General features: G+C 33.9%; 1 protein-coding gene across 1 annotated transcript in view; it reads right to left on the bottom strand.

Annotated features, from left to right (window-relative positions):
* The window catches only part of LOC125650347 (glutaminyl-peptide cyclotransferase-like), a 32925-nt gene extending 14915 nt beyond the window's left edge, over nt 1–18010 (bottom strand). Inside the window, exons 1-2 of the mRNA XM_048878565.2 lie at nt 17846–18010; nt 9086–9235 (exon numbers count right to left, since the gene is read on the bottom strand). Coding sequence (XP_048734522.2) covers nt 9086–9235; nt 17846–17911 — 216 coding nt within the window. The 5' untranslated portion in view covers nt 17912–18010. The remainder of the gene's footprint in view (nt 1–9085; nt 9236–17845) is intronic.
* Between the last annotated feature and the right edge of the window lie 2574 nt (nt 18011–20584).

A 20584-nucleotide genomic window follows, 5' to 3' on the forward strand; every position in this document is an offset into this window, starting at 1 on the left:
CTGCACTATATAAAAAAAAAACAAAAAAACAACAACAAAAAAACAAACAAAAAAAACAACAACTTTGACCCCCTATTGTGGCCCCATCCGATCCCCAGGGGCCATGATTTTAACAATTTAGAATCTGTACTATATCAGGAAGCTTTCATATAAATCTCAGCTTTTCTGGCTCAGTAGTTCTTGGGAAGAAGATTTTTAAAGATTTTTCCTATATATTTGTATGTAAAACTTTGACCCCATATTGTGGCCCCATCCGACCCCCGGGGGCCATGGTTTTAAGAATTTAGAATCTGTACTATATCAGGAAGCTTTCATATAAATCTGAGCTTTTCTGGCTCAGTGGTTCTTGAGAAGAAGATTTTAAAGATTTTTCCTATATATTTGTATGTAAAACTTTGATCCCCTATTGTGGCCCCATCCGACCCCCGGGGGCCATGATTTTAACAATTTAGAATTTGCACTATATCAGAAAGCTTTCATATAAATCTTAGCTTTTCTGGCTCAGTGGTTCTTGAGAAGAAGATTTTTAAAGATTTTCCCTATATATTTGTATGTAAAACTTTAATCCTCTATTGTGGCCCCATCCGACCCCCGGGGCCCATGATTTTAACAATTTAGAATCTGCATTATATAAGGAAGCTTTCATATAAATCTCAGCTTTTCTGGCTCAGTGGTTCTTGAGAAGAAGATTTTTAAAGATTTTCCCTATATATTTATATGTAAAACTTTGATCCCCTATTGTGGCCCCATCCGACCCCCGGGGGCCATGATTTTAACAATTTAGAATCTGCATTATATAAGGAAGCTTTCATATAAATTTCAGCTTTTCTGGCTCAGTGGTTCTTGAGAAGAAGATTTTTTAATGACCCTACCCTATTTTTACCTTTTCTTGATTATCTCCCCTTGGAAGGTGGCCTGGCCCTTTATTTTAACAATTTAGAATTCCCTTTACCTAAGGATGTGTTGTGCCAACTTTGGTTGAAATTGGCCCAGTGGTTGTTGAGAAGAAGTTGAAAATGTGAAAAGTTTACAGACGGACGGACAGACGAACGGACGCCGGAATACGGGTGATCAGAAAAGCTCACTTGAGCTTTCAGCTCAGGTGAGCTAAAAAACTTTAAGTTTATCATTTTGTGGTTTATGGTTTTCAACAAGAATTATTTGGAAATTGTGATACAATTTTCTCTTTCATATTGCTTTCTATTCACAACTTTTTTTTTTAATTTCATAGATGAAATATCAGCTTTGAAAATTGATACTAGGACCTCTTTGTGGATTAATGAAGTAACTGATAAGTAGAAAAAAAATTATACTTTGAAAAAGGGTTTAGAAAGATTAAATTTAATAAAATTAATTTATTAGTAAACGAGAATTTTTATTTGTAATTATATTTTAATTCTAAAATATTTAAAGTGCAAAAAGGTTACAACTGGATAATGTTGAATTTTAATAAAAAATAGTTGAATTCAATGGCATCTATAGTTCCTCTATTAGACTATATAGACCTCCCCCTTTATCTCCAATTTTGTAACGGGCCTCTGTGGCCGAGTGGTCAGAGCATCGATCGCGCTCAAAATCACATGGCCCCTCACCTCTGGTCGGCGTGGGTTCGAATCCCACTCCCGCCGGTAAGTGAGAAAGTTTCCCAGTTTACTTTCGGAAGATCAGTGGTCTCTTCCCTGGTACATTGTATCTGGGTTCTCTCTTCCACCAATAAAAACTGGGTGTCACCAGATAACTGAAAAATTGTAACTTCTGCGTGTGATGGAAAACAGCAAAAAATGCAATCAATCAATCCAATTTTGTAAATTGTCGCTAATAAAAAATATACTATGCACAATTATCTCGAGACTTTCATTCTGTTTATAGTTTAAAAACCACATTTCATTAATGTCTAGCCATCTGGTGGGAGGGGATCAATTCGTTCCTTTTGCATGACTTAAAGAGACTGCATGGGTCAGAATGGCTTCTAACATTTTGCAACAAATTTCCAGTTATCACCCACACATAGATTGGTAACAGCTAAGTCTGAATGCATCAATACAACACTGATCATTTCCTTAGACGGTAGTCTGTTTTACATCAAGTGTATTCATAAATAATTTAATTTCAGTTATAACTTATAATTTGATTGGTTGATCTATATTCTTATATATATCATCAAAGTAAATATCTTATCCATGAATTCATAATTCCAATAATATAGAACAGTGTGAACTCATTATTGAGTTAAAGGACTGACAAAATCAGACTGGGGTTGGTTGAAAATTTTCAACAACTAGTCCACATTTCATCTGGCACCTTCAAGCTTTTTATTCAACTAATGGCACAAGTATTACTGCAATCGTTGTCAATCCGAGTAGAGGTCATAACCTGACAATTTCTGTCAATGGACAATAATAATCCAATAATAATTCAATATACTTCTTCTAAAGCACCATTAGCCAAGGTCCAGCAAAAGTTCAACATCAGATGAGAGTGAAGGAGGACTTCGTCTGCCACACATATCATACAGAGGAAATTGACCATACATTCTGAATATCTGATTGTATAAAGTTTATTAGCAATCCATTTTACCATTCACTTCAATGATGGAATGACCAAGCAATTTGCCAACCATCAATAAATCAATTTTCTTCCTAGCTCTAGTTTTCCAACAATCTATTCATTTAATAATTGCCATCACAACCCATTTGAAATGGTGTTACAGACCCTGAAACATACTTCTACACTTATATAGATACACGATACATTTCTCACACGAAACGAAACACTTTTCACATGGAATGGAACGATGGGCTTAATTTTCCACACGATACATTTCTTTCTGGCATGAAACAAGCTGTTTCTTACACAGAACGGAATATTTCTATTTCTGGTATCATGTTATTTACATATAATTCAGATCCGGTGTATCATTCTATTGCAGAAAAAAATCATTACTTAGGATATTTAAGATTCAAATTCAATTTATATAATTACATTCATTTGGGGGGGGGGGGGCTTAATGGCTTAATATTGTTAGCAATTCAAACTAAATGTTATTTTCTCAAATACGTTAATTTTTGCACAGATTTTTGAAATACTGGCAACTCAGATGTCACAATCAAAATGTGATATTCTCAACATAATTGATGTTTTAAAATATTATATTTTCAGGTAAAATACTTTAATCTGATTGGTCAAGAAGCATTTGAAAAAACATATTGTTACCCTCTGAGAACAGAAAGCACGTGCCCCAGGATGATAGTATCTAGCAACAGGTAAGCAGTACTTGACAACGGGTGATATTATAAAAAAATTATCACATTCGTCAAATTTATGCGCATATGGTTCGCCATAGATTGTCAGACGTTGTTTGAGCATTTGCAATAAACGCGAATACCTACATCGATATATATACGAAATATTGCATGACAGTGATTGATCAAATGTCAATCAACGCAAGTCTTTCTGCTTTGTTGTTTATATAACATTCAGTATAATAAAACAAGTATTGCATGTAGTTGAGGGTAACACTGAAAATTTTCACGCCTTGAGAAACCAATGTCAACCTTGGCTATGCCTCGGTGGTTTTCTCGGGATGAAAATTTTACCCTCAACTACAAGACTACAAGCAATATTTATATAATGTCACAATGGAAAACATCGAAAAGCGATGCATGTTTTTCAAATGCTAAATAAAAAAACAAAAAGCAGTAAGCAAAGTAAAGTAAATAATATTGTATGTATGTAGAAATTGTGAATATAAGAAATGTCCTCTTTCAGAGATCAATAATTGTTGTTTGAAATGTAAAAGCCTTGGCAATGCCTCAGCTTTTATATTTCAAAACAGCATTTCTCAACCTTGGAGTTGAACATTATTTCTTAATTAAATATAGGAACAACTTCAATGCCCAAATTGAGCTTCAACATTTACACTATGGCAAATTATTTTCAAAAGTGGAAAAAAGAAATTTAAAAGTAGCAATTATTGTTTGCAAGTAATTGCAAGCAATATGTCTTGTGTTTTTTTTTTTTTTTTGTTGTTGCTTGTTTGTTTATTCTGTCAGACGGTTTATTCAGTGGTTGGTCACTATTAATATGCACACAGCAATTTTCTTTGAAGTTCTATGTGTACCAGTATAAAATGCTTTTATAAGTCAGTCTAAATCAAAAAATGAAATGTCTCAAGGCTTGGCTTACTTCAAATTCATGGTCTGATCAAACAAACCCAGCCATTTAACATGTGAACCTTCCACCTCTAATTATAAATTCAACATCACCTGCAACAGGGACTGATTAAGATATAATTCCCAATCAGGCTTATTGCTTCACAACACCTTCATTTGGATGATTTCAGCCAATGTAAAAAATTGCTTTCCACGTCCTTTGCACAGGAAATGATATATTTCTTACAGGGTTTCTACAACACTCTCTTACACGGAACTAAATGTTTCTTACTCGAATCAGAACACTTTCTACATCTGAACACCTTTAAAACGATACAAAACTTACAAGCTTTTTAGGTGTAGTAGTTCATTTCAGGGTCTGTAGCATTTCGGTCCAAAATTTTATCAATTGGGCAAGAAGTGAATGACAATAAAGAAACATCGAAAACACTAAATACAAAGTACTAAAACAAAATATGATAAACACAAACATCCCTGGAGATGGCATATAATATATGATAGTCAGTTACTATCAAATGTTCCACTGGAGAGTGGTCTTGTCATATGGATTATACACATACTACATTTAGTTCAAAAGTGTTATGAGTTTAAGGTCAAAGCCAAGGTCACAAGGTTGAAAAGGCCCTGTCACAAGGATTACATTCCCTAAATATCAAAGCTGCCTCACTCTCATCTATAGGTCAAAAGCTGTAAGGTTAATGTTTCTTGACCAATGGGAATATGGACAGACAGGCACAATATTACAGCAACAATATTCCACTTACATCAAAATCAGTTATTTTGAAATTTTACTGATTTTTAAATCGCTTTTTATTTGCATTACAAAGTCAGCTATTTTGAAAAACGTGCTTACACTAAAATATTGCTTGATTTTAAGTTAAATTGATGGTCCAATGAGCTTATAATTTGTTGTTTTCTTTTCGGTTATTTTGAATTTCTTTACATCAGTTAGCCATGGTCACATCGTTGCAAACCACAGGTTATTATTTCATTCCATTCCACAAACTATAAAACAATAGTAGAAAGGTGTCACTTCTCCTGGAGACCAGCTCCATACCTAAGAACTGTTCATTGCATGTTCTTATAATTAACAATCAAAAGTCTAGAGGGGTCTAGCTGTCATTGATTATAGTCTGATCTTGGCTTTATAATGGTGGTGGGAAACAATTATGAAAGTACCACAGTATTTTGAATTCTGATACCAATCACTGCCTTTGCTCAATGATATTGAACTTTACTTCATTTCATGTTTATTATAATGTTTGAAAATAATGAATCTGTGACTAATTTCATTGAAACCTAAATAAACAAGACATGTTTTTGAAACACAGATGCCTCTTTATGGTCAAACTCCAAGGTCAATGTCATGCGGTAAAAAATTTGGGTATAAAAGAGAGGTCTTGTCACAAGGAATACACATGTGGAATATGAAAGTCCTAGCACCATCCATTCAAAAGTTATAGCTTAAGTTAAAGTTTTTGCCAACAAGCAGACGGACAGACCTGCATGATCATGGGCCCTTGAGGGTATAAAATATTTTTTTCTAATTTAAAGCATACGAAAAAGATGATGACATTCTGATATACAGAAAACATAAGCTGGTCCCTTGAATTTCAATTCATCCAATGTATAGGCTATATATATAACCCCATAAAAACAAACAGGTGTCTGTCTTAAAGTTTTTCAGTTGGGCAAGAAATAAAGAATGAAAAATAAAATCTTAATGCTAACAAGGGCATTGCTAAGCAGGGCATCACTTCACAACATGGCATCATTATTATTCAAAAACACCAAACGATTAATATGTCCTTGACCCACAATAAATGAAACAACAGGTAGTCTTTCTAAAGTAACCAAAACATTAGTTCCTTTATTGTTTTCCGTAAACTGACTGTGACCTTGACCTTTTAATATTTTCACTCAGAAATCAACAGGCAACTTTCTTTCCTCTTCTGTCATCAAACACATGTACACACGTAGCAGTCTTTGAAATTAGCCACTCAGGCCCAAAGACCAAGTCCAGTGAAATTGGAGTTGGGTTTGTAAAATTATTACAAATACAAGACCGTTGGGCCTGTGTATTTCATCTACATCCCTGACTTTCTGCTAATACCATATATTGAAATGGATTAGAGCAATTGACCAAACAAACCGTTATCAAGCCAAAAATCAAAGATGATAAAAAAAAAAATCTAAGATTAAGTACATGTACATGCTTTGAGTATTTCTAGACACAAGATTTTTGAAAAGTAATTAATTAAACCCAGCAGACCTCATAAAAAGCTTTCCATAACCCATATTACATTTAACTACCGGAAGGAATGCAATATTTATATCATGTGTATTTTCATTTTTTCTTGCACAGAAGAAAACAGGTATAAAAATTACATGAACAAATCAACAATGAGAAGTGGGATTACAGGCACTGGTCTGCTCAAGATCGAAAAATGATTAATTCCCATCTGCAGCAGACTCTCTAGACAGGGAATGTTTATTTCCATAAGGAAAATTTAGCACAGGAAATCGAACAAAAACTACCGCCACAAATTGTGTGTAAATCTTAACAGTGCCTCATTACTGTCACAAAAGTGGGAAATTTATGGAAAAACTTCACCAGTGATTTTAAACAAGACTTGAGGACCACTGGCCACAACACTCACCAGGGATAATTTCCTATAGAATTTGCTATTACCAAAAGAAAACAATTCTTGCCATTCCTCCATCATCCTTAATGCTCTTTCGACATCTTAAAAGGACCGATTTTCTAGCTTGACTCAAGCTGTACTCATTTCCGATAGAAATGGATAGAGATGGAAAACAAATGAAATAATATTGTAAAATGCCATACATATGCTCAAATGGGCAATCAAAATATTGAAAATTAGTAGTATATCAGATTTGGGAACAGCAATATCACGCACACTACATATGTAAATCAATGCATCGAATGTGGAAAGCCATTTACCTGGAACAACTGCAATGAAAAGGAGATGCGCAATATCCATCTAAGATATTCTCTTTATTCCATTTATTGAAAAATTTCACAATAAACATTGATATTCTGATAGTACAAAAGTTGTCCCTCCATCATAAAGACTGTGACACACTTAGCCTGTGCCGATCAGGGGAAATACCAAGGTACAATTTCTTTTTGTATTGTGTATAATGACTAACAAATTATATACTAACTATTTGTTACTAACTTCATCATTTTACTACCATGTTTTATTTAAATTCTTTCTATTGTTTTATCATTTCCTTTATAGCTCTTGCAGGTCTTTTATTAGTATATTATCATTGACATCACAATATCATCACAAACATTGTACAGCGCATAGAAACTATATGTAATTTTGCACTTTATAAATGAATAAAATAATAATAATAACAAATAACATGTTTACTGGTTGGAGTGCTTGCTGTTCTTGGAAATGATCAAAAACATGATAATATATATGCATACATATCTTAGTATAAATATGTGTGTTTTTCAACAGCTTCTGTAAGAACAAATTTGTCATTCATGATCATGATTGATAACCTACAAATGTAGATCAACAAAAAACAGGCATTCTGTAAGTATTGTATAGCAATGCATGTCCCCTACTAGCCCAAAGTGAGGTTGTCTGGGTAACGCAGCATAGTCAAGACTTCCCACGAAGAATCGGTGTTTACACAGAAATGTACCTCAGTGCACTTCACACTATATAACGTCACAATGAAAAAGTATGCCACAACGTACAGATCGCAGGGAAAATGTCACAATATTTTGTCGTTATTTAATTACTACTGCTATCAAATGTTCAAGCTGTAGATGTGTCAATCTGCTTGTCAAATTATTTTTTTCTTTGATGTTATGCAAGTCTCTCATTTTTTGTGCTACAGTAATTCTAATATTACATTGTGACCTTGAAATTGCCCCAATGTGCACAGACATTTCAATAAAGAAAGTCAATCATGTGTACTTAACGACACAGGTGAAAGATGAGGATGTTTTGCTGACATTTTGTGTGAAACCAGGAGAGGAAAGTAGTTATGCGAATATTACTTGGGAAAGGTACCAATTATCATGGTGCTGCATAATCGATCATTGTTTGCAAAAAATACCCTAAAATTTGATGATGTTCAACAATTTTGGTCTAACATTAATAATGCAAGGAATGTTTATGAAATTCCCAAGCAAATTTCAAGTAAATCTTACTACACTTTACCCCTCTAACTCTTTATACTCCAATGCTATGGGATCTTCCACTATTGCGTCAAAGCGATTTATTGTAGGACCTTTAGAATGTATAAATATAGGCCATGTGACTGTTATGATCATGTGACAATAAAAACAAAGGTCCTACCTGGTAGATCAAGTATTCCTAATTCCGTCTAACTAGTGAACCTACATAGTGACATGGGCTTTGGCAACATATTAATGGGTCTGTGAAGTGTCATTTCTAATAACTTTAAAAAGTTCGGGTAGCCTTAACATTGCTGTGAATGTTCTGCATACATCAACAGTTTATGTCTCAAGAATGACCAGGTCCCATAAAATAAAAGCCAAATATATGACAGATTCAAATACTATATTTTCTATGTCCAAGGGCAATAACTCAGCACATAATAAATGGACCAGAACATTTTTTTATCTGTAACTTGTCATGGTAAAGCAATGTACCTAATATCAAATGAATATCTGCAAGCATGACAAAGTGAAGAAAACTGAGGATTTGTATTGATTTTCTAAGTCCAAGGGCCATAACTCATCATCAATGGACTGGAACAAAATTTGACAGGCTAATATCTAAACTAAGGAATGCAAGTCACTCACTGCATCACCAGTCTATTACCCCCCACCCCTCCCCTTCCTTCTGGCTGACTGTAAGGAGAAGGGTAGGGTTTACCCAGACAGTTTAACCACCTACATTTTTTACTTTCGTATTGCCCTCTGTGTCTGGCATTCTTGGGATCAAAATGGGTTTGAGGAGGTTCTTAAAGGCATGCAGATCTGAGTAGTCCTTCACTATAGTCCTCAGTGCTTTCCCGGATATCCATCGTGCTGTCCGAGCTCTATCCTAAAAACAGAACAAAGAAAAATAAATTTACATCAAAACTCTTGAGTTCATGCAACTGTAGCCATTTTGAATTCTGTATTTATTGTGCACTGTTACTCACGTAGAAATAATTTTTATAATTACACCTTCAATGAAATAGTGTTTTTCTTTTTACATAAAATAATTTTCAAATAAAATGAATCCTTTTCTAAAAAATTTCCTGTATGAAAGGTGAAGATAACAGTGATCAATCTGATAACTCCTATAAGCAATACAAAATAGAGAGTTGGGCAAACATGGACCCCTGGATATACCAGAGGTGGGATCAGGTGCCTAGGAGGAGTAAGCATCCCGTCGACCGGTCACATCCGCCACGAACCCTATATCTTGATCAGGTAAACGAAGTTATCCGTAGTCAAAATCAGTGTGCCAAGAACGTCCTAACAATCAGCATGAAACACGTTAGACAGCATTTGACCCAATGATAGGTTGTATTGTACTTTATGATTTCATAACTACTATTATAGATCATTGTATTTCTTCAATTTTAGCAACCCAAGAAAACTGGTCTCCATCAAATTATTCCAAAATATTCTCCTAAAGGGAATCCTGAAACAGTTTATTATTGGCTTATATTACCCTGCACTCTTTCCACTGACATTGTGACATTAAAATTTGACTCTGTAACCAGTTACTCAGCATCATTAATACCTCGTTCACACGGATGCGCATTAAATTTTACATCACATTAAATTTGATGCGAAGTAAACTAAAGCGCATTAAATTTGTATGCATCACTATTAAAGGGTGCGCTAAATAAATTAAAGAATAGACTATGTTTTTGAAAATTACTTTTATAGATATTTTAATGAATATTGTGTAGATACAAAATTCATTGTTCAAAACACTATATAGTATACTATATGTTTACAACTTACATGTAACTGATCTACACACAAGGAGTTTTGTCGTGTTTATTTATATGTTCCCAAGAAATTACTTGTTATTTCCTCTGATGACCAGCATTCACTCTAGACAATATATTGCTTCTTCATGGGCCCAATTTTAAAAACTCGGAACATCTCTTTCATTCCGCTGACTACTGTTGTGACATAATTTTTAATTACTAATACGTATTATAAGTCTACTATGACGTCATATGCTATAAAAAAATTAACAACGAGCGGCAATATTTGTTTCAAAAAATGTAAAAGAGAAAATTATATTATCACTATTTTAAAACATTTTTGTTGTATTCAAAAGCAATTCCTTCGACATGTATTACTCAGTATGCCTATGCAGAGCACAGATTTATGTCTGACATTATCTAATGACATGCTGTTTGTACATGTTTTTAGTGATTATTATCATTTTGCTTAGTTTTTCGCACAAAACTAACATTAATATATATAGCTGACCACGGGTATGATGCATGTGACCCAAATTTGCCATTACGCATGCATGTACATTTAATTCGCATTAGCTTCGCTTTGCGTTCACACGGAGCTATTGCGAAGTAAATTTAATTCACATTAAATCGTGACGTAAATTTTAATTCAAAGTAAACTAATGCACATTAAAATCTCTGTGTGAACGCGGTTCAGATTTATTTCGCATTAACTTGCTTTTAATGCGAATTAAATTCCTCGTGTGAACGAAGCATAAAATCCACACCTGTAACCAGCGACATTAAAATCCACATCTGTAACCAGTTACCCAGCGACATTAAAATCCACATCTGTAACCAGTTACCCAGCGACATTAAAATCCACATCTGTAACCAGTTACCAGTGACATTAAAATCCACATCTGTAACCAGTTACCCAGCGACATTAAAATCCACATCTGTAACCAGTTACCAGTGACATTAAAATCCACACCTGTAACCAGTTACCCAGCAACATTAAAATCCACACCTGTAACCAGTTACCAGTGACATTAAAATCCACATCTGTAACCAGTTACCCAGCGACATTAAAATCCACATCTGTAACCAGTTACCAGTGACATTAAAATCCACACCTGTAACCAGTTACCCAGCAACATTAAAATCCACACCTGTAACCAGTTACCCAGCGACATTAAAATCCACATCTGTAACCAGTTACCCAGCGACATTAAAATCCACACCTGTAACCAGTTACCCAGTGACATTAAAATCCACACCTGTAACCAGTTACCAGTGACTTTAACATCCACATCTGTAACCAGTTACCCAGTGACATTAAAATCCACACCTGTAACCAGTTACCCAGCGACATTAAAATCCACATCCGTAACCAGTTACCCAGCCATATTAAAATCCACACCTGTAACCAGTTACATTAAAATCCACACCGGTAACCAGTTACCAGTGACATTAAAATCCACATCTGTAACCAGTTACCCAGCGACATTAAAATCTACATCTGTAACCAGTTACCCAGCGACATTAAAATCCACACCGGTAACCAGTTACCAGCGACATTAAAATCCACACCGGTAACCAGTTACCAGTGACATTAAAATCCACATCTGTAACCAGTTACCCAGCAACATTAAAATCCACACCAGTAACCAGTTACCCAGTGACATTAAAATCCACATCTGTAACCAGTTACCCAGTGACCTTAAAATCCACATCTGTAACCAGTTACCCAGCGACATTAAAATCCACATCTGTAACCAGTTACCCAGCGACATTAAAATCCACATCTGTAACCAGTTACCCAGCGACATTAAAATCCACATCTGTAACCAGTTACCAGTGACATTAAAATCCACATCTGTAACCAGTTACCCAGCGACATTAAAATCCACATCTGTAACCAGTTACCAGTGACATTAAAATCCACACCTGTAACCAGTTACCCAGCAACATTAAAATCCACACCTGTAACCAGTTACCAGTGACATTAAAATCCACATCTGTAACCAGTTACCCAGCGACATTAAAATCCACATCTGTAACCAGTTACCAGTGACATTAAAATCCACACCTGTAACCAGTTACCCAGCAACATTAAAATCCACACCTGTAACCAGTTACCCAGCGACATTAAAATCCACATCTGTAACCAGTTACCCAGCGACATTAAAATCCACACCTGTAACCAGTTACCCAGTGACATTAAAATCCACACCTGTAACCAGTTACCAGTGACTTTAACATCCACATCTGTAACCAGTTACCCAGTGACATTAAAATCCACACCTGTAACCAGTTACCCAGCGACATTAAAATCCACATCCGTAACCAGTTACCCAGCCATATTAAAATCCACACCTGTAACCAGTTACATTAAAATCCACACCGGTAACCAGTTACCAGTGACATTAAAATCCACATCTGTAACCAGTTACCCAGCGACATTAAAATCTACATCTGTAACCAGTTACCCAGCGACATTAAAATCCACACCGGTAACCAGTTACCAGCGACATTAAAATCCACACCGGTAACCAGTTACCAGTGACATTAAAATCCACATCTGTAACCAGTTACCCAGCAACATTAAAATCCACACCAGTAACCAGTTACCCAGTGACATTAAAATCCACATCTGTAACCAGTTACCCAGTGACCTTAAAATCCACATCTGTAACCAGTTACCCAGTGACATTAAAATCCACACCGGTAACCAGTTACCCAGTGACATTAAAATCCACACCTGTAACCAGTTACCCAGTGACATTAAAATCCACATCTGTAACCAGTTACCCAGTGACATTAAAATCCACACCAGTAACCAGTTACCCAGCGACATTAAAATCCACACCTGTAACCAGTTACCAGTGACATTAAAATCCACATCTGTATAACCAGTTAATTAACAACATTAAAATTCATACATTTCATCATACAAAACTTCCCAAAGACAAATTATAGTAAATATATTGCTTTATATTTTATTTCTCGTACATGCATGTTGTTGTAGCTCTTATCTCATCTTCCCAAGTCAAAGGTTTCTGATCCGCTCCTCTTTGTGAGGAGAGGAGTGGATCAGAAACCCTTCACTTGGGAAGATGCTCTTAATGTAGTCTTTTTTTATGTTTTACAAATTATGCATGTCAAATCTATATTATGCCTCCAGTAGGTTCATGATTGGCAAAATATATATACTTCTTTTTATTTTGATTTACTAGTAAACTCTTCAGTAAATTGAAGAAGCAATCTACAAACTTTCTTATTCAACATCAGCACATATCATTCTGGGTCACATGTTGGAGTAAATATGGTCAGAATTAAACCAAGTGATTCATTCAATTATATATATATATATATATATATATATATATATATATATATATATATAAAGTAAAAATAAAATCCAATACTCAACCTTTGATTTTATTTAATTTTACTTTATTCTACCCTGATACGAAAAAAAAAGAATTTATTGAATATATATATATATATATATATATATATATATATATATATATATACATACATACTTTTCAACATTACTATGGAACTGAAACATTCAAGACAAACTGCCTGAAAAGCTATAAGGCGAAAGTACTAGCAGGAACTGACCGTTGATAATTATGAGATCATTTTGGATTTTAATCTTTTAAATCATATATATATATATATATATATATATATATATATATATATATATATATATATATATGATTTAAAAGATTAAAATCCAAAATGATCTCATAATTATCAATATATATATATATATCACACACACACACACCCAAAATAGAAATTGATAAAATATTAATTCTATATAGCATGCGCTCATTCCATACAAGAAATGGGAATTATGAATAATGAATGATCTGCTACCTAATCTAATTGCTCACGTTATTTACATTTGGAAGGTAATATTAACTTTATCCATATTCTATAGACATCACAGTACTGAGGAGGATTTTCTTTTTTAAATTCTATTCTATTAAATTTCCTTCTAAATTTTTGTGGGTTTTTTTTGTTGCTTTGTTCCAGACAAATCGACTCAGTTTGAAATGACATTTTTCATCAAAGGTTTTGAATATAGGATAATGGTTCCATTGAAACATGGTTACCAAACCTCAATATTCTGAAAAAAATATTGACAGTCTGCATAATTATTACAAAAATGCTACATTTTGCGTATACTTATCCCAAAATAGTAGTCAGGATTTCGACAAATAGAGTACACCGGCCCCTTCAGATCATGCATTGTATGTCAAAACTTAGTATGGTATATTCAAAATGTAACATTATAAGATATCATAAATGTGTAATAAACATAATTATGATATAAAGGTAAAGACAGTCTACCATTAACATAGGTCTACAATTATCAGGGATCACATTGATCTCTAAAATACCCTTATTATAGCAACACAGTATCAACTGCCCGCTTTTATATACCTAACAACATTGACCAAATACCCTCTGTTTTGAAGAATTATAACATGGCTGCGGCCTGTTAAGGAGAACTTGTTCTGTTATGGATATTGATGTTAAGGATGGAAAGAATGGGCTTCACGGATAAATGTCAGTCTGTTAATTATTCTCTGATGGATTTTCTTTGTCAATATTATCAAATAAGTGATTTAACCTGTTTTAACAATCTTATCATGTGTAACCAACTGGTTTGTTTGGGATGGTGGCTAAATGTCAATACCTCTTAGACTTGATTAATTAAACGGTAACATTACACAAAAACTGGAAAAACAGATTATTCAAAGAAGAAAAAAAAAACAGAGGAAAAATAAGGACAATGATAATCCAAAAAATTGTTTCATTACTTATAAACTTGCTACATTACATGTAGATGCTAAAAAAGATATCCCTTTTTTATACATGTATATATAATACTGATCAAGGAAAATGTGTTGAATGCAAAGTCAAGTAAAAACAACATTAATGCATTGGTTAATATACATTTTTTGGCTTATTCGGGTTGTAATTTAAGTCCAAAGTTCTATTAAATTCCTTAAAAAAATTAGGAACTTGTATGAATTTTCTATTCTTCTATGGCAATTTTGTAACATTGTTGTCCGTTTTCAGTTGAGCTATATCCTGTATGGCAGTTCTGAGTATATAGTATTCATAAAATTTGAATGCAAAATTATTTCTTATGTTCATATAACTACATTAAATCTTCTAAAGGCTTTTATACAAGTTAATTTTTGAACCTTTTTTTAAATTTCTTTTTTTCTTCCAATGGGTTGGATTGATCTATATTGTATGTATATATTATGTGTGTGAATGTAGGTGGAGGGTTTTGGAAGTGTCTGTGTGTATGTGAAGAACATATTGATCTATAAAAAATCATTTCTTAGCAAAATTCATGCATATTGTCACATCTTCAAATAATCCTGTTATCAACCGTATCTTTGTACTTGACCTTTGTATTTGGGAGAGGGTCTACATAGGCTATGCCTGTTGCCCGATCCTTTTGAGTTTCTCAATAAAATATGTTTAAATCATAATAAAATTTGTACTACAGAGATATATTAACAATATATGCATTTAACCAAATTTTTATATTCAACTCTTCCTTGATATTTTTAAATTAATGGTTTATTACATATGCTTGAAAATAAACTTAATATGAGTGATTGCATGACTAATTATCTGCATATTGTAAGACACAAGACAAAATAGCAGATGTACATACAAATATTGTGAATAGAACCAATCAAAAACAAAGACATTGATGGAAAAGCAGAGGAAAGTATAATCAAAATAATACAGAGGTTAATGTACGTCTCTCCAAACATAATCATAGACTTGCTATTAATGTCTCAGATTAGAATATTTCATCGTAAAAAAAGCACTTTTCAAACTAGTTTATACGTAAAGGTGTTTAAATTTGATGATGCTTCAATGGTTGCATCATTTTCTAAAGTGCATGCATGGAGACTTCAATGTTGTTTCATTCATTGATCACTTTATAGTGGCATATACTCCGGATGTGTAAAATAAACGGCTACAATTTTTTTTAACCCACAAAGATTTTATTTAATTGCTTGACAATTTTGGTTTTCATATATTGCCTGAAAATTTGTTCCCATTACATTGGTTTATTTTAAACAATGAACAAGCCAATCCCTTACTGTCAGACACACCGTAAATCATCATATATAAGCTAAAGATATCTCTGGCAACCACAGAAGGATGAGCCTGGGTACAGACAGGATGAAATGGATCATTTGCATTGAGATCAAGTACCTGCTATAACCCAAGTGATCTGAAGATTATTTTTACAAAAGGTCTTACCAAAACCTATCTATTTTTAAGTATAATTTCAAGGCAAATTTAAAGTTAAGCAATATTTTTAATTACAACTTTTACACAAAAATGAAGACATTTCCGACCAAATGGAAGGAAAAACATTCAATCCACAACTTTAAATATGTAGATCATAGTACCTGGCATTATCCTCTCTATTCCTGTGGGTATTATATCTATTCTTTATGAAAGAAAATAAAAACTGTTTTGTGTACATCTCTGCAAGCCAAGTGTCTGATTCGCTCACTCTCATAAAATTGGCATAAACAATACAATGTAGAATTTAATTGTTGCATATTCATGTATTTTTTATATTTAAAAAAAAAAGTGTTAATTCACCCAATACTAAAATAAATAAAGAAAAGTACAGTAATTCCTAAACAACAAGTTTTCCAGTTGGTCGGATATATATATATAATTCTTGCCCTGGGGGCATAATGTGACAATTCCACATGTACATTGAGTAACCTGACCTAAAGGCACCATAATGCATAAATTATAATACATGTATACATCCTCAATGTCGTTCAGATCTATTGTGCTTATTGTTTATTTCATTAGGCTAAGCACATACAAGTGTGTGTGTATTGATGTAAAAAAAGAGAGAACTATTACACACCTTTATCATGTAACAAATTTATATACATAAGTATACTTGTATCTGTCAAAATTGATATTCTGAGTTGGACAACATGGGCTTCTTATCTGTTCTCAACCTACATATCTCTATAGATAATTATACAAAGAAAATCTGTTTGTGATGTTACAGGATTTTACTACATTTAATGATGAACAAAAATTCATTTGCATATTGTGTTCTGAGCTGAATGGAGAGCCATTTATTCTAAATATAACTGGAAGATATATTTACTATGTGTTATGTAAGAACTTCTTTTACGCTTTTACTGTATGGATACATTGTATGTATACATCTGTATGCATTTTCATGCTGTCCCTTGAGGGCCATTGATTGGAAAAAGGAAATTTATGTTCTGTGTTCTTTATAGATTAAGAACAAAATGTATAAAGTGGACAAAATGCCGAGATTTCTGTCAAATTAGCAATTGCTATTTCTCACATCGTTAACGACGCTACATGCAACTTGTACTTTCACGACAACCACTGTACGATATTCAGACAATATTCGACAAACATGATCCAAAATAAATATTTTTTTAAACTTTAAAAACTTAACTAATACATTTCGCTGACACTACCTTCGCGATAGGTATTCCCGTTCTATTTGGGGTATTCCGAGATGACACAAATGCACGTATGAGATAAGAAATAACTTATCAAGTTCCTAACTTTCAAATAGGCCTAGTAAGTTTATAAATAAGGCCTAAAGGCTAAAGCACGGTGTCATTATACGGTACATAATATGCTTTCTACAATATTTCAATACTCACACTTTTCGACTTGGCAATGACACACGCTGTACAGAGTAGTAGCACTATGCCTTTCACTCCAGTCATCTCTCTGATATTGATTGAACTGTCCTTAATCTTAACAGATGTTGGAGTTTCATTCACACGGTTTCATCGGAATTCCTTTGCGTCATCGAATGGTTAGAGGGCCGTATACTGGTTCGCTATGTAGACACCAGTTTATAGTGCAGACACATCTAGTCGTTTACGCCATCAAAGAAACAGTTTAAACTTTTGTATCGAAACATCTGCGAAGCCACTCGGTAACTCGAGAACTTAGAATCCTTAATCGTACGTCTGTTGAGGGATGTAAATCCTTTAGGCCTAGTTCAATCATTGTTTGGGGGGGGGGGGGGGGGGGGGGGGGGGGGGGGGGGGGGGGAGGTAGCTGTGCACAGAACTGTAGCTCTCGGAGAAAATATATTGGGAGAACTAAAGACACGTAAAAATAATTTTGTCTCTTTGCAAAATCAAGTTTAGATAATAATGAATGGTAAAACCATGTTTTTCAGGCGTTGAGTGTTTCTCAGGAGTTGACAGAGATACTGATAGACTGTTTATTGCCCCCCCCCCCCCCCCCCAAAAAAAACTATGCTCTTATTATTTGGGAGAAAGCCCCTGTGACGCAAACAGTAAGCTACCCAACCCAAATGGAGTGACAGAAATTAAGTGGGAGTTTTTATTTAACATTACAAGAGTATTCCAGCATTTCCGTGTCGACAGTCCTTCATCAAAGCGGGAAAATCCCAGGCTATTCACTAGCTAGCCTTAGCTTAGTTACATCTATGTGTACATTAATTGGCTTTTCATTAATGCCTAGTGGTTTGGCACTTTTTATTGTACAAAATGTGGATGGAGCAGGAAATGAAAATCAACTATATTTGCTCAACTTTTTCAAGTTCTGCTTCTTCTTCTTCTACCTCGTAATAATTACGAGATAATTAGGATTTCGTCATTACGAGGAAAGATCTCATAACGAAAAAATATATCGTTCTTTAAAAGAAATCACTTTCTGAGTGAGGCATGCCATTGAAGTTGACAATTTGAATAGTTAGAAAGTTACTGATTCAAAGTTCATTCATGTAATATATAGTGGAAAGGAAAGAAAATGGTAATTTATTCTAAGATTTGCACTCTAGATTAATAAACTTTTATAAGTTTCACGATAATGAAAGGTGATATGAACATATGATAAAGTTAAACTTTCGTAGTGTGACTGTATAGTACAATTTCTCGTTTACCAAATCAAACGCTAAGTAAGGCTACTCATAAGTTGTGTAGCTCGGTTTTATATGCATAATTTCTCGTAATATTGCGAGAAAATTTTAATCGTAATTACGATATCTCTCGTAATTATGAGATAATTATATCGTAAATACGAGGTGTAGTGGAATGTGATTTTATTTATTTATTTTTTTTTTTTTTTTTTTACATGATGCTAGTAGATAGGCTTTCGTACTTTACTAGTAGGCTTCACAACCCCTCCGAAACTACATGCCTATAGGAGCTGGAGATTATAAAACTTATTTGAACACGTTTTCATACTCAAACCCCGTGCTTTAAATCGTACTCATATTCAAAGGTGAAGGTTATAAAGCTTCTATAAAATCATTCTCATACTAAAATGGAGTATATATGCTGAAGATTTTTCGAGTATGCTTCGGAGCTTGCTCAGAGTTGTTGTACTCAAAACTATGGCACGCCAAATTCACAAAAATGAGCTAAACATAGTTTCACAGTTGATAAACTAGGTTTATCGACTGTAAACTATAGTTTACGGACCGTAAACTATAGTTAACGACGTTAATCTATATTTCACATCTGTAAACCATAGTTAACAGATAACCTATGTTTCACAAGCGTAAACTATAATTAACAATGAAAACAATCATTAGCGATTGCAAAACATAGTTTATCTGATAAATACGGTTTCACGATTGTAAACTACGGTTTACAAGTCTAAACTATTATTAAGTTTATCTGATAAATATAGTATCACAATTTGTGAAACTTAAGGATTAACAATTGTGAACTATAGTTAACGAATGTAAATTATAGTTTACAAATGTGAATCTGTATTTATCAGCAAAATCTATTGTTAACGTTTATTTAAAGACAGATAAACTTGGATTAGCATTTGTAAACTATAGTTTACAACCGTTAAATATAGTTTTACGGATGAAAACTATAGTTATCGAATCGTTAACTATAGTTTACAGTTCGTAAACTATGGTTTACAGTCGATAAACCTAGTTTATCAACTGTGAAACTATGTTTAGCTCATTTTTGTGAATTTGGCGTGCCATACAAAACAAAGATGGTCAAGTTTGAGTATGAGTACGGTAACAGTTTTATAACCACCACGCCTAGTCTACTGTAACAACCACATTCGAGTGTACGACCTTAACGCCCGTCGTCGGTCAGACATTGAAAGAGTGGAGCGTATCGGTAAATTTAAGACATAATATGTCCGCTGTGTCGGTAAATAAAAATGAATTTAATTGGAAAATTGTTTCATGAACGAGTTACAATGAACCCACTGGGGGCCTCAAGGCTGTTTCAGACCCCCTGCCTCGAAAAGTTGCGCCCCTAATCGCAATTCCTGGATCCGCCCCATAGTCTATTATATACATCCGAAGATAATCACCTCGTACCTGATGTTTTAGTGCAGATACCCGATGGGCGTGGTCATTATGACCACACCCATCGGGTATCTGAACA

This window comes from Ostrea edulis, chromosome 5 (genome assembly GCF_947568905.1).
Source record: "Ostrea edulis chromosome 5, xbOstEdul1.1, whole genome shotgun sequence".
Classification (NCBI taxonomy): Eukaryota; Metazoa; Mollusca; class Bivalvia; order Ostreida; family Ostreidae; genus Ostrea; species Ostrea edulis.